The 13406-nt window shown below is 50.9% G+C and overlaps 7 protein-coding genes across 7 annotated transcripts; 4 read left to right on the top strand and 3 right to left on the bottom strand.

Moving 5' to 3' along the window:
* Positions 1-410: 410 nt before the first annotated feature.
* BJY04DRAFT_212636 (RNase P/RNase MRP complex subunit) lies at positions 411-1233 on the top strand (the record flags this gene model as incomplete). The annotated part of the gene is made up of 2 exons (XM_073714638.1): positions 411-972; positions 1025-1233. The coding sequence occupies 2 exons, from the start codon at positions 411-413 to the stop codon at positions 1231-1233; spliced, it is 771 nt and encodes a 256-aa protein (XP_073577420.1).
* Positions 1234-1699: 466 nt separating this feature from the next.
* BJY04DRAFT_5290 (tRNA splicing endonuclease subunit SEN34) lies at positions 1700-3289 on the bottom strand. The gene has a single exon (XM_073720575.1). It carries the CDS (start codon positions 2863-2865, stop codon positions 1921-1923), a length of 945 nt encoding a protein of 314 aa, XP_073577421.1. The 5' UTR covers positions 2866-3289; the 3' UTR covers positions 1700-1920.
* On the bottom strand, positions 3290-5051 carry BJY04DRAFT_5289 (elongator complex protein 4). Its single transcript, XM_073720574.1, has 2 exons — positions 4482-5051; positions 3290-4432 (listed from the first exon to the last, which is right to left on the bottom strand). Exons 1-2 carry the CDS (start codon positions 4951-4953, stop codon positions 3714-3716), a joined length of 1191 nt encoding a protein of 396 aa, XP_073577422.1. The 5' UTR covers positions 4954-5051; the 3' UTR covers positions 3290-3713.
* A 1-nt stretch (position 5052) lies between these two features.
* Positions 5053-5787, top strand: BJY04DRAFT_5299 (DNA-directed RNA polymerase core subunit RPB8). The gene is made up of 2 exons (XM_073720580.1): positions 5053-5555; positions 5609-5787. The coding sequence occupies exons 1-2, from the start codon at positions 5227-5229 to the stop codon at positions 5712-5714; spliced, it is 435 nt and encodes a 144-aa protein (XP_073577423.1). The 5' UTR covers positions 5053-5226; the 3' UTR covers positions 5715-5787.
* Positions 5710-6915, bottom strand: BJY04DRAFT_5287 (thiamine pyrophosphokinase-related protein). Its single transcript, XM_073720573.1, has 2 exons — positions 6835-6915; positions 5710-6781 (listed from the first exon to the last, which is right to left on the bottom strand). The coding sequence occupies exons 1-2, from the start codon at positions 6873-6875 to the stop codon at positions 5860-5862; spliced, it is 963 nt and encodes a 320-aa protein (XP_073577424.1). The 5' UTR covers positions 6876-6915; the 3' UTR covers positions 5710-5859.
* Positions 6916-7031: 116 nt separating this feature from the next.
* Positions 7032-9289, top strand: BJY04DRAFT_176310 (PLC-like phosphodiesterase). The gene is made up of 5 exons (XM_073709453.1): positions 7032-7334; positions 7392-7691; positions 7742-8473; positions 8522-8569; positions 8634-9289. Exons 2-5 carry the CDS (start codon positions 7546-7548, stop codon positions 8965-8967), a joined length of 1260 nt encoding a protein of 419 aa, XP_073577425.1. The 5' UTR covers positions 7032-7334; positions 7392-7545; the 3' UTR covers positions 8968-9289.
* Positions 9290-9597: 308 nt separating this feature from the next.
* Positions 9598-13091, top strand: BJY04DRAFT_225534 (glycoside hydrolase family 35 protein). Its single transcript, XM_073718222.1, has 3 exons — positions 9598-10625; positions 10673-11669; positions 11726-13091. Exons 1-3 carry the CDS (start codon positions 9828-9830, stop codon positions 12952-12954), a joined length of 3024 nt encoding a protein of 1007 aa, XP_073577426.1. The 5' UTR covers positions 9598-9827; the 3' UTR covers positions 12955-13091.
* The last annotated feature ends 315 nt before the right edge of the window (positions 13092-13406 follow it).

The following is a 13406-nucleotide window of genomic DNA, read 5'->3' on the forward strand; positions in this document are numbered from 1 at the left end:
CTGTTTGAAGCCATCCTGTGTATTGTTCGGGAGATTCTTTCTGCAATTTCAAGGTTTCCTAGATAGCATGTAGTTGTTGTATAAATATACAATTGTTCCAAGCAAAGGGCTTGAGTAGCACATAGTTCAAAGATGTCAAACCACAATTGTCACTTATAAATGCTTTCCTACGTTTGCAATGTCAAGATAGACAAGATAGATCGTGGGAAATACTACAAGTAGTGTGGGCGAGATGACGGGATTTCCTATTTCGGCAGGCTACAAATTCCGCCTGCCCGCCCACCCGCGCCGCGGCGATCTTAGAAAGATTCCATCAGCTCTCAATCTAGCAACCTCCAACCTCAACAAATAATGCCATACGCTCGCTGAGCGCCAAAACTACCACATCAATCGCTTCACAAACTATTAAAATGTCGACCTCAAAATCACACATCGCGCAGACCCTCCTAAACCGCGCCCACTCCCCTTCCACCGCTGAAACCCTCTTCACCGAACGCATAAAGCAAAAGCCCCTCTACATACGCCCTACCTCGCCGGACGCATCAGACAACCGCACTCGGCGGCGCCTCCATCGCCTCCGCAAGAAAGAATACTTCCTGCGGCACCAGAAACCGAGACCGCTGTCTGCGCGCGAGAAACGCGAATCGGGTGTCTATAAACTGAGCAAGGAGGAGTGTAAATATGAGATATTCAAAGAGCTAAATCGCATGTGGGTAGAGTATATGCGCGAGGTGTTGGATTTGGGTATTGGGGGAAGGGGGTGGCAGCACCAGCAGCAACAGACTGGACAGGGTGATGGGAAGTTGGTGTCGGCACTATCGCATGGGAGTAAGCTTGTCAGTGCGGACTTTCATGGCGCGGAAATGGAGGTTGTGAGGAGTCGGTGTGCGGGGAGGGTTGGGATTCGAGGGATTGTGGTGAGAGATACGAAGTTTACGTTTGTTGTTGTTACGGAGGGGGATGAGATGAAGAGTGAGTTTCTGCCTGTTTACGCGTTCTTCATAGGGGCTGACGAGGTCTTCAGCTATTCCGAAGGAGCAGACTGTCTTTCGGTTCTGTGTCCCACTGCCGGAAGCGACTGACAATCCCGAACAGAAGGATCCTGCAGGCGGTGCAGAAACGGATGAGGAGGGCAAGAAGCTGGTCTTCGAGCTCCATGGCAGCCAATTCCAGAACAGGCCTGTTGATCGAGCTAACAAGAAGTTCAAGTGGAGGAACGTCGACTACCTCTAAGTTCCCGTGCCATGAACGAAGCGCTACAAACTACTTTTGGCGAGACGAGCCGATCCTCCGCACAAACCTCGGAACAAACCTGGGAAAGAACCGCATCCGCACAAAAAGCCGATGCTAAGTACTGCTCCTTGAGCAGGAGCTGAGTGCTTCAGTTTCTCTATCTGACATTCTCGAACTGAAGGACCGCAGGCGTGAATGTACAATGGGCTCGCGCAAGACCAGACGAGGAACTGACAATACCCCATTTCATTGTACGAGACTGGGGTTCAACGTGAAGGCAATCCTACAACTACGGCAACAGAAGGCGAATAAAATGTTGTCGGACTGGCAAATGTTGATGATATTCGTATCTATACGTCTCTGAGACGTGTTGGGACTTCAAGTATAGAAGTACTCCCTGTGCCGTTGTCGCGTTGATGCAGGCTTCATATCATACTTCTTCAATAGGTATAATTGAGGCAAGCCAATGCTACCGGCTCACTAGGTGTTTGTGTTGTGCATCTAGTAGTGGCGGAGGCAGTCCGCCCCGCGCGAACCCCCGTGTATCAGCCTGTATGAGCCGCTGCTGGCTCTTGTAGAGGCGATCGGGACCCGAAAGCCTATGATAATTGTTGGTAGTAACGCGTAGTAGCGTTTCGTCTTGCACGGGATAGTGTGGTGTGGTGGAGTGGTCGTGATGATATCGAATCACATTCCAGCCCATTCAATGCTGAAGCACCGGACATTAGCCCCTGCATTGCCAGTATTCGCGCCATTTGTGTCCGCGCCGCCGATGAGGAAACCCTTCTTGACGCCCGTGCCTAGTCTGCCTCCAGCGATGACATCCATCAAATCCAACTCTTCGTCCCACTCGGCAGCCACACTCAGGAAATGAGAATGGAACCGCAACGGATCGCCGGGATATGCTAGGTACTGGCAGCCGAATCGAAGTCCGGGAGATAGGAAGTAACCTTTCGAGTGGAGGTGAGCAAAGAGAGGGTAGGAATATGGCACTTCGGGAAGTGGGAGGTGATGTTCGATAGGTGGCTGCTGAGGAAGAGGAGGGTGGGATACAGCTGGGGTAATTCCCATGGCATCGACAGCTGTAAAAGTCGAAGTACGGCGAGAAGTTGTTTGACTAGGAGTAGACGGCAGAGGAGTTGACTGGCTGTCATCGAAAAGCGAGACAACAACTTCATCATTCGTAGCACCAGCGGCATCCTGTCTCTCTTGAGAGCGCTTCGCCTTTGCCTTCGCAGCCTTTTTGTCGTCTACCTTCTTCAGCGCCTCTTCCCTCTGCCGCTCCTTCTTGCGCATCTGCAGATGCATAGCCTCGAGGCCTTGCGTTTCTAGTTCTTTGAGATATTTCTTGCGGTCTTCCTCCATGAGCGATTGCATTCCTTGCTTCTGGAAGTTTACCTCGTCTACAATGCAAGCTACGCCTTTCTCGACTAAGAGTCTTGCTTCTTCGGGCATCAGCTCCAAGGGCAGGCCTGTGAAGACATTCTGCTGTGGGACCTGGGGAAGCGTTCCGGCAAGGACACCGCATATATGATGCTCGCGCCTCAGGAAGGTAACCGCGTCGACCGAGAAGACAAAGTAGTTACCCGCGATGTACGATATCGGGATTGGCAAGTTTGGGACAGTATTCATATTGAGAGATCAGAGTTCTGCATTCACTACTGTGATAGGCATGTCAGCTAATGTTCAGACAAGACGATGAATGAAATGGCAGTGAAAACCGATCGAGTCATTCTCAATACGTTTCTCAATCACGTGTGCTCTTTAAATGAGATTTATAACGAGCTTCAGGGGATTGACAGATTATAGTAGTTATATAATCATTCGATCAGGGTACGAAGAGATGCTTGAAACTTACCATCAGGAAAGAAGGAACGTGACGAAAAAAGTCACTTTGAATTCGACCAGCAAATCCAAGAGTCTCGTGAGAATGAACGAGGCTGAGTTATTAGAGAGGTGTTGAGAAGGAGCAAAAAAGAAAATTGGTGGGAGTCATTTTTAAACAGAAATTCCAGTGGAGAATGCGCTTTCCCCGATTGAGTGAGCTCGCTACGGCCGCCCGGGCCGACCTAAGTAGCACCCGTTCAGCTGCCGAGCGGAGGAGACCGGGAAAGCAACCAAGCCGATTTCCTGCACTGGATCGCTGCAATTAGTCGGGCTTCTTCAAAATGAATTTCTTTCTGCTTATTTTTCTGGTGTTCTTCGCACCGTTGATTGCATTCATAGGTTGGTTTTCTTTGAGCTTGCCTTGCCTGTTGATCAGCAATTGACACTTCGAAGCCTGGCTTGCTTTCTCGTCTTGCTTAGGGAATCGGATCCATTCCCGAGCCGCTGGGTCATACGGAAGGGAGTACCTTCGTACCATGGTCAATACCGGACCTGCAATGTCCGAGCAGGTTGAGCTAGACGATATGTTGGTAGACTCGGATCATGAGGAATGAGCTAGAATCACGACGCTTGCCTCTACCAGATGAGACCGCCTAGAATTCGAGATCCTCTTTCTTGGGCATCTTATCTGATCGCGTACTATCTTGCGCCTCTTGGTCCCCGTCGGCGGGTGGTAGGCTGAACGGCTTGATCTCAAATCTCCTCCGACTCAGTGTGAATGCCCAATCCTGTCCGACATTTTGATCGCTTCCGCCACCTCGTTCGTGCAAAACCGGCAGTCGATGTGTCTTGAGCATTCCTTGTGGGGGCTCTTCGTGTGAGGTTGCCGCTCCCGATGTCGATAGAGCGTCTGAGGAATGTGGGAATGGACAGAGCTCGATGACCCCATCACTTAGTATCTCCATCCATCGCACGAGACCCGAAGAGCGAGGGAAAAGAGAGAGCGGGATTGTTATCATGGCAGTTATACGATGTTCGGGCGAGCTCGCTAAGGCTCTCAACGAGTGAAGGAATGGTAGCACGTTCTCAGGCTGGCTGACATCCGGTGGATATAGTGTGGGGTTGAGGAAGGACGGGATCACAACACGATGAACTGTGTGTGGCGGAGCTGAAGCAATGGCAGCTTGGAGCTTTTTCTGGATCGAGACGAGCAAAGATTCGTTTGTTGGGACAATGGGTATATACGTGATGTTGCCTATGGAAGGATGTGTGAGGCGTTTCGTGAGATCGAAGGCGTGGCAGAACGCCGGTTGCTTGGCCAAGCCGGCGTCTGTTGACGATGGGCTCTGGTCCCCTGGTATTGCTGCAGGGGCTGGACTTGTTAGCATATTGTTCTATCGCGCAACATGCTAGTGACCTACATCGTGCACCTGCGACACCAGTACCAAACTCCCCAAGCCGTTCATATCTCCAGGCAATCTTCATGCGTTCGCCCTTTCGCTTGTCTGACTTTTCGTCTGCAGCTTCCGCCGTCCCAATTAAACCTGGAAGCGTCCTACCCCACTGCTCTGGCATCCCGATGACATGAACTTGCTGCTCTTGCACCACACCTTCTGCAGCGTAATATCGGAGTAATGCGCCTGCAAAATCTGTAGTTCCATTCTCCTCCAGTAGAAGCGTCTTTCCTATCGGCAATCCACCGTGCCCGGCTAGAAGATTGTCAAGTGATGGGGAACCTGTTGAAGTAGTTGGGCGACCATCATCGGGAGAAGGGCGGACACCGGGAGTAGAAGGTGGCGTTGCTGGCGCTCGTTGCGGCTGCGCAGTAGAATTGGCCGTCGGGGTTCTGTCGGGGCCTGTTGTTAGGCCAATATTTCGCTTTCGAAACGACATTTTATCATGTAATAAGGAAATGTCGAGCTGTTGTGAGCTTGAATCCTTTCGAAGATTTACGGCGGGGCAGACTCCCGAACAAAAGCGGCGGCGGTAACTACGCTAAAATCCATGCAGAAAAAAGCTCTCTTCCGTCGGTCAAGGCGGCGGCTTCAACCACCTCTCGACCAAACCTCAAGCGTCCAAACTCACTCGCTAAGTGGCGCATTGGATTACTGACACATTCGCGATCTGATCGATACGTCGAACCCTGAATTCACATCACCCGCAAAAATGTCCGATCCGTTAGTTTTCGAAGATACCTTCACGATCACCGGGATCAACAACCAGAAATACGACCGCGTCTCTCGCCTTACATGCACCTCTTCCGACTCTCTTACCACCTTCACCCTCGATGTCAACTCCGAACTCTATCCGTGTAGTGTTGGCGAGTCGCTGTCTATGGCCATCGCCTCGACCCTTTCCCTAGACGGCAAGGAGGACAGCGGCGCAAAGACTGGCTGGAGGGAAGTCGGAATGGGTGAACACACCCTCGCCAATGACTACGACTATGTCTGCCACGGAAAAGTCTACCGATTTGAGGAGTCAACTCCAGGCAATATGTAAGCTTCACTGTCCCAGCGACCGGAGCCCAGGATGCTAAACTGATTGTCAGGGCGGCCTTTGTTTCCTTTGGCGGACTGCTGCTTTACCTCGAGGGACCTTACAAGAAGCTTGCGCCTCTGAGGATAGATTATGTGTACCTGCTTCTCAAGAAATAGAGCAATATCTCGGACCATATCGGGTTTTTATCTTCGGCGTGAGCTAGAAAAGTCGTTGAAGTGGTTTGGTTGCAGCGTTGGCGTTATATGGCATGGGTCTATCAATATATCAAATCATCTCAAACCGTTACAAAAATCTGCCGCTCTAGTTTATAACGCGTGATGCTGTGGGGAAGTCCAGGCGACGATGAATTCTCGTGATGATCTCGAGGAAGTCCTTCTCGTTCTCGGCGGTTAGAATTCCGTGGCGGAGGAAGAAATCGATGAGAACGACAGCACAGTTGGGCTTGAACTCCCCGTTGGCTAGAGCATTCTGCGTCTCCTCAACAGTAAGCGGGCAGAATTCTTCGACCTCTGTATCGTTGGGTTTCGGGATAACATCCACGGGTAGCTTGATATCGTAAACATATTCCACCTCCGGCTGGACCAGGTCTGTCTCACCACCAGCGCGGTTATCCCGGACATAGGTATACGACACGCAACCGACGGCGGTGGCATTAGCCCGGACGACATCCTCAGGCAGGGACGCCTCCTCCATTGCCTCGCGGACAAGACACTCATACGGCCTTTCTCCTGTGCTCATCCCACCGGCAACCGTATTGTCCAGCATACTAGGATATGTCTGCTTCGTTTTTGATCGCCGTGGCACCCAAAGCTTCAGTCCCTCCGCAGTCTCAACATAAGCAGTAGCATGGATACCATATGAGACGATCCCAAAAAGCGGACTCGCGCAGCGCTCCAATTCCAGCAGAAATTCCCCGCCAGGACCAAAGACCGGGTACATCTCGTTTCGCCAACCTCGTAACACTTCGAACCGGTCCTGTTTGACTGCTAAGTCGAGGGTCTGGGCAACAGCCTGGCTCCGCTCTGCCGGTGTTGGACCAGCAATCAATGTCACAGTTCGGGATTCGGCATCAATATTCCAGGATTCAGTGGGCCAGTCGAATCGTGACACGACCTCGTTGACCATGTATCCTAGGATGGAATCACAGCCTTGCACACGGAAGGAGTGGTACTTCTCCATGTGTGTTGCATAGGCCGCGGGGTCATCTTGGTGATAGGGGAATCTATATATATATTAGCAGACGCACAAGAGGTCGAAAGATGACTGGGGTCAAACCTGTCGCATTCATGGGCGAGGTCAAGGTAGGATTTCCCCATTTTAGCTGTAGATATATTACCCCAGATGGATGACAATAAGTTGTTCTATTGCAGGACCCCCCACAGGCATTGACGATTCGTTTGATTTTGGCTGCATTACAGCGGCACCGGACCTAGTCCTGTTTTGGTAAAACGTCGTTCTCGTTGGCGGCTGTTGTGCCTACTCCCTTCCTCCTCCATGATCCTCCTATTTTTTCGTTGACTTGACTAGTTTTGTATCTTTGCATCAACTGGACGTTAAGCGAGTCCCACTACAGAGTACAGATGTCATGAGCCCACACGCTACTATGGTGACCGGCTAAGCGCTTAAGCTCGCGACTGCCCAGGCCGTATAACACCATCTTCTCTTAGCACGTGCTGCCTCTATATGCCATCATCTCTATTATCGCGGCACAACACTCCACATCTTGTATATGGAAAGCATGATTGACCGTATTGTTTGGAGCTGTCTCACCACGTGTATACAATGCCTGTCTTCTGGGCATCGCACCACACAGCTGATCACTTCTGTGGTAGGAATGAAGTTGGAGTAGTTTGCGCCTCCGCGTAAGATCCATTACTCGCGAAAAGTACTGATGAATATAAAAGATGCACGGTGTCGGATGCAAGCCTGTATCATGTGTATGTCACTAAAGGCTCTGTATAGAAATTGCTCATACCTATACTCAGAATGATAAGCTTTGCCCCTCTCGCACTGCTTTTGGCAGCGTCATCTGCCAATGCCGCGCGCCAGCCTTACGATGTGAGGAAGATTGTTGATGCATTCCGTCATCCACGCGAAGATCTGACGATGCTCTGTGCACATAGAGGGCTGCGGTGAGTTAAAGGTCGTCGCAATTCTGGGAAACAACTAACATAGATTGCAGGTGGAACGGAACTGCAGACAACTCACATGATGCTTATTTCCGAGCTGCCGAGGCCGGAATAGAGTGTATTGAAACCGACATTCGTCTCTCCCGCGATGGATATCTACCGATGATCCATGACGGCGGCCTTGGCCGTGAGACAGACGTCGGTGAATACACCGGCCAGGCGGCTTACAACCCCTACACTGGCCAGGGATACAACCCTCCCGTGGCCGAGCACGATTACGTGGGATTCATGGATCAGCTGCATCTTCGGGACGAAGGAGGTCGAGTGAGGGGTGAAAAAGTCCCAACTCTGCCATCAATTGTTCAGGAAATCCACGACTTGAAGCTGAACGTTGTTTTACAGCTCGACTTTAAGGATCAAGACGCTGTTGAGGTAGCCTACTGGCAACTCAAAAACTTGACCAACTCAGCAGGCGTACCGGCCAACGAATGGTGCATATACAAGCTGCAGGCGAAGTGGCACAAGACACCGGAGGAGTTTGAAGCGCTGCCTTGGGTTCAGGATGCCTTTGCGAGCGGGATCCAGCTCGCCTATATCCCTGTCTACAACCCCGATGATGTCGAAGAATGGGACACGCTGGCTGGTCTGAAGGGCTTCCTCGAGACTAACTACACGATTAGCGCAGAGATTGAGCTCAAATCGACAGATGGTCCTCTGCAAGAGTTGCTCGATCATGTTCAAAATGATGCAACAAAGTGCGACGCTTTCAGGACTGCAGGAACCTTGTGAGGCCTATACTAGCGCTACTCCAGTAAATGCTGACCCAACAATAGTTTTGCCATTGGCGACTTTGTCGACCCAATCACATCACCCAGAACTTTGTGAGTTCCTTTGCGAGACTTCCCTGCTTAGCATAAATTCATGGAGCTGACCTGGCTCCTCTAGCTTTGACACAGCCAACTACACGCTACCGGATGACATCCGCACAAATAACTCTGCGTTTGGTTTCTCGGATAACAAGGCTCCTCAGCTAATCGACTCTAATGCTGGGGATTATTCCGTCGACGGCCACGACTACCGCTCAGACTTTTCCTGGATCATCGATTCCGGGTACAATTGGGTCATTACTGACACCCCTGATGAGTGGTCAGTTCGCCTTGGAGAGCAGGGGAAGAGAAACATTACCACTCTCTTGGCGGACGGGCAGGAGCAAGCGAACCAGACTCTTGCGAGTGGGTGGTACAAGCGACATGTGAGGGGCTTTTCTAGGACCAATTAAAACGGCCAACGGCGCGTTTCACTCCTTTGATAAAGGTTACTGTCAGCCGTATAATCTCATGAAACGAAATGGACACTGACATAGTCGGTCATAACATGATACTGGGCCCCTTTCTCTCATCATACTTAACGGCTTACATTGGGCACACTGTTTATTTTCCTCAGTACCTACATATGATTAACTCATCCTTTCGAACGAGACCTCTGACCACCTCATGCCCATGGCTTTGCACATTTCCTTTTATCTCGTTAAGACAGGACACTATTGCCATTATCTCCGAGAACCTTGACCTGCTTCAATGGCTTCCACTATACTGTCGTGCAGCATTTTATTGTCTAATGCATATCACCGCATCTGGCACTCGTAGCCATACCAGTACAGCAACCGCCTCATAACCCAACCAGGCCACTTGGGTGAGCAAGATGATCGTTCGGGGCCATCTCTCCCGAGCGGACTTTATCAGTATCTGGCACCTCCTTTGCAGTTATCCCTTGAGGTACAAGGTGACCTGACGTCCGTCCAGTCGCCCCACCAAACTGACTGTGGCACTGTTAAATCTCTGCTGGACGTGTCGCATTAAACCGATCCATGCTCCAATTCGAAGTTTGGCGATCGGCATGTGGGGTAAGGTGTAACTAAAGGACCCTGTTCCCCGGACTATTCAAACCCGGGGTGGTCATACGTTCTTATCACTGGTGGAATAATTTACTAGCGATCATCATGGTTGGAGTACACCCCTAGAATCGGCGATAAGCTGGAGTGTCGGAATGTCTATATATACTGGATCACACGTTGCTCAAGAGTGATGGCCCAACATCGCACTCACAGATACGTGATAGTCTCTCCAGCTCCACTCGAAAATGCGCCTTCTTGACTGGGTAATACGTGCCCTCGCGTTTGCACCTCTTTATCCAGGAGTTTGTGCAAGTACGCCGCCGACATGGCCCATTCGGGACACCGAGTTAGGTGACACAACGGTACAATGGGACCATTACAGCCTCATCTATAACGGCGAACGCTTGTTCTCCTTTGGCGGCGAGTTTCACCCGTTCCGCCTCCCGGTTCCCGAGATGTGGGTGGACGTGATGGAAAAGATCAAAGCAATGGGAATGAACACTGTGTCCTTCTACAACCATTGGGGGTTTCACGCGCCTACAAGTGATATACTCGATTTCGAAACCGGTGCTCACGATATCGGAAGGATATACGAGATTGCTAGAGATCTTGGACTTTTTGTCCACGCACGACCTGGTCCCTACATCAACGCTGAAACGAATGCTGGTGGAATGCCGCTGTGGGTCACGACGGGAGAATTTGGCGGCTTGCGCGATAATGATACTGTTTTCACTGCCGCTTGGAAGCCGTACATGGACAAGGTAGAGGAGATCACCGCCCCATACCAGGTCACACAGAATGGCACCGTCATTTTGTATCAGATTGAGAATGAGTTTCCCGAACAGTGGACCGATGTCGAAAAGAAGGTCCCGAAGCCCGTCAAGATCGAGTACATGAAACAGCTTTTCGCGAATGCTCAGTCGAACGGCCTGGTGGTACCTCTGACACACAATATGCCTGGCCAGCAGTACAAGTCCTGGTCAGTCGATTATGACACAGTTGGTGCTGGAGGTAATGTCCATATCTATGGGCTTGACAATTATGTGAGTACTTGAAACCTTCCACGGGGAGTTTTGCTAACAAATGATAGCCCTCTTGTTGGTCATGTATGCCTGAAGACTGCAGCTCATCCAATCCGTCTTTCACACTGATGGACTACACGGCGCATTTCAACGAGGTCTCGCCGAAGCAGCCTTCAATGATGCCCGAGTTCCAAGGAGGCGCATTGAACCCGTGGGACGGCCCAGAGGGAGGCTGTGAAGAGCGAACCGATGAATCTTTTGTCAACTTCTATTACCGTGATAACGTCGCACAGCGAGTCACTATTCTTGGTCTCTACATGATCCACGGAGGTACCAACTGGGGCTGGCTGGCTGCACCCTTCGTGACCTCGAGCTACGGATACGGGGCAGCTATAGCAGAGAACCGGACGATTGGATCCAAGTATTACGAGATCAAGAGTCTTGCACTGTTTACAAGAGCAGCGAAGGACTTGACCAAGACGGACATTGTCGGGAATAGCACGTCGTATTCGGACAACGATGCCATCATAACAATCGAGCTGCGGAACCCGGATACAGATGCTGGATTCTATGCCATTCGGCACACGGATCCAACAAGCAATGACAAACAGTTCCTTCGGTTATCTATTAGGACTTCCGCAGGAAATTTCACCGTTCCGACTGTTTCTGGTAACAACCAGATGTCTCTCAACGGCCATGTTCAAAAGCTCATTGTTACCGATTTCCAATTTGGTGACAAAAATCTGGTATACTCCACGGCCGAGGTGTTGACCTACGCCATGTTCGATTCCAAGCCAACCCTGGTTCTTTGGGTGTTCAACGGGGAAGGCGGCGAGTTCTTTATCGAAGGAGCTAGATCTGGCAAGGTCGAAGCTGGCGATCGATCCAAAGTAAAATTTGTCAGGGCGAAGAAAGGTCTTATTGTCAATTTTGAAGATCAGCAGGGTAGAACGGTCATCGCAACGAGTAATGGTGCGCGTGTGATTCTACTCGATCGTGATTCGGCTCATCTCTTTTGGGTTCCTACACTCAGCAATGACCCGACTGTACCCGTTGATCAAGTCGGTAAGTGTATCTTGATGGAATCCTATAGCATACGTCAGCTGACCGCGCTGGACTAGCATTCGTTCAAGGACCTCATCTTGTCAGGGCAGCGCAGCTTGAGCGTGGTGTTATCTTGCTACGCGGCGATTCTAACGAGACCACTGGTATCGAGGTCTTTACAACCAAGCAAGCACGAATGATAGAGTGGAACGGAAAGCGGCTCAAGACAGAAAGAACCAAATGGGGTAGCCTGAGGGCGAAGATTGACGGCCCTACCAAGTTCAAAGTTCCAAAGCTAGGAACCTGGCGCGTGCAGGACAGTCTCGCTGAGCGATCTGTCGAGTACTCCGACGACGGGGCTGCTTGGGTCAATGCAGACGCTATGACGACGCCCAGCAAGTTCAACGACTCAACCAAGCCGTACCTCTACAGTGATCAGTACGGCTTCCACACCGGCGTACATCTTTGGCGCGGATACTTTAATGGGTCTGTAGATGGGGTATACCTCAAAGTTCAGGGTGGTATTGCACATGGATGGACTGCCTGGCTCAACGGGCAGTTGGTTGGCTCTTTTCTCGGGAACATCAGCTCAGCAATAGGTGATGCAGAACTCACTTTTCCCAAAGACACCGTGGCTGAAGGGAAGAATGTCCTTTTGGTCATGCAAGATAATACAGGCCACGACCAGGGGTCCGCCTCTCTAAATGTGCGCGGAATTCTCAATGCTACGCTCCTCAACAATGAGTCCGGCTTTAGCTCATGGAAAGTGGCCGGAACAGCTGGAGGCTCATCCGGAGAAACGCTCGACCCCGTCCGCACCCACTACAACGAAGGTGGACTGAGGGCAGAACGTCTAGGTTGGCATCTCCCCGGCTTTGACGATTCCGGCTGGTCCAATGCAGCTCCTGGCGATGGCTTCGAAGGCGCAGGGGTTAAGTTTTATCGTACTCACCTCCCTTTGAACACACCGAAAGGACACGATGTAGCGCTGAGCGTGAAACTCAACTTTGACAGCACTCAGACCTCAAAGAAGTTCCGAGCATACCTCTACATCAACGGGTACCAGTACGGAAGATACTATCCGTACATCAACGAGGCAATAAACAGCTTCCCTGCACCACCTGGTATCTGGAACTACGATGGAGATAATGTTATTGGCTTGGCGATTTGGAACCAGGGGGAGACGGAGGTAAAGGTCGACGTGCAGGTCAATGTGGACTATGTTTTGGAATCCTCGCTGAACGTGAAGTTTGACGGAACATATCTCCGTCCTGGCTGGGATGAGCGACGAACTCTCTATGAGTAATTTCGGTTCAAATGTGCTGGGCTTAGGGTATCCAATCAAGTACCGTACTAGGGTTGCGGTACTAGAAGCCACGACACTCGAAACATGGCGGCGACAGCTAGACACACATGTGAAATAGAAGGCCCGAGGTTCCCTAATCGCAAATATATGAGATAGTGACCAAGCACAATGACGGAGGGTGGAAGGATCTGAAGTCATCGGCATAGGGCTTGGCTGACTGACTCAGTGAACATGAGCCGGGTTCACATGCAAACTTCCACTTCTACTGCAGATCACAAAGATGTCCCAATCAAAATGCCATCATTCGTCCCTCCATTAAGTTGGCATGATGCTATCTATATACCCTCCCGGACCCCGGGCCGCGGGTGTATCAGCAGTTGAACGGTCCTCCACTATAAAACCCATAATTCTAGAGATGGCCATTGCATCCATTAGAGGCAACTAACAGACCG

Source organism: Aspergillus karnatakaensis (assembly GCF_047715665.1).
Source record: "Aspergillus karnatakaensis strain CBS 102800 unplaced genomic scaffold BJY04scaffold_1, whole genome shotgun sequence".
NCBI lineage: Eukaryota > Fungi > Ascomycota > Eurotiomycetes > Eurotiales > Aspergillaceae > Aspergillus > Aspergillus karnatakaensis.

What these genes read in the sequence shown, in the direction of transcription:
- BJY04DRAFT_5290 (XM_073720575.1), bottom strand. Translation starts at nt 2,865, where the DNA reads ATGAATACTGTCCCAAACTTGCCAATCCCGATATCGTACATCGCGGGT.
- BJY04DRAFT_5299 (XM_073720580.1), top strand. Translation starts at nt 5,227, where the DNA reads ATGTCCGATCCGTTAGTTTTCGAAGATACCTTCACGATCACCGGGATC. An exon ending in GAGTCAACTCCAGGCAATAT is followed by an intron (nt 5,556 to 5,608) that starts GTAAGCTTCACT and finishes ACTGATTGTCAG; the next exon opens with GGCGGCCTTTGTTTCCTTTG.
- BJY04DRAFT_5289 (XM_073720574.1), bottom strand. Translation starts at nt 4,953, where the DNA reads ATGTCGTTTCGAAAGCGAAATATTGGCCTAACAACAGGCCCCGACAGA. An exon ending in TGGTGTCGCAGGTGCACGAT is followed by an intron (nt 4,433 to 4,481) that starts GTAGGTCACTAG and finishes TAACAAGTCCAG; the next exon opens with CCCCTGCAGCAATACCAGGG.
- BJY04DRAFT_176310 (XM_073709453.1), top strand. Translation starts at nt 7,546, where the DNA reads ATGATAAGCTTTGCCCCTCTCGCACTGCTTTTGGCAGCGTCATCTGCC. An exon ending in TTCAGGACTGCAGGAACCTT is followed by an intron (nt 8,474 to 8,521) that starts GTGAGGCCTATA and finishes ACCCAACAATAG; the next exon opens with TTTTGCCATTGGCGACTTTG. An exon ending in ATCACATCACCCAGAACTTT is followed by an intron (nt 8,570 to 8,633) that starts GTGAGTTCCTTT and finishes TGGCTCCTCTAG; the next exon opens with CTTTGACACAGCCAACTACA.
- BJY04DRAFT_5287 (XM_073720573.1), bottom strand. Translation starts at nt 6,875, where the DNA reads ATGGGGAAATCCTACCTTGACCTCGCCCATGAATGCGACAG. An exon ending in CTCGCCCATGAATGCGACAG is followed by an intron (nt 6,782 to 6,834) that starts GTTTGACCCCAG and finishes ATATATATATAG; the next exon opens with ATTCCCCTATCACCAAGATG.
- BJY04DRAFT_225534 (XM_073718222.1), top strand. Translation starts at nt 9,828, where the DNA reads ATGCGCCTTCTTGACTGGGTAATACGTGCCCTCGCGTTTGCACCTCTT. An exon ending in TCTATGGGCTTGACAATTAT is followed by an intron (nt 10,626 to 10,672) that starts GTGAGTACTTGA and finishes AACAAATGATAG; the next exon opens with CCCTCTTGTTGGTCATGTAT. An exon ending in TGTACCCGTTGATCAAGTCG is followed by an intron (nt 11,670 to 11,725) that starts GTAAGTGTATCT and finishes GCGCTGGACTAG; the next exon opens with CATTCGTTCAAGGACCTCAT.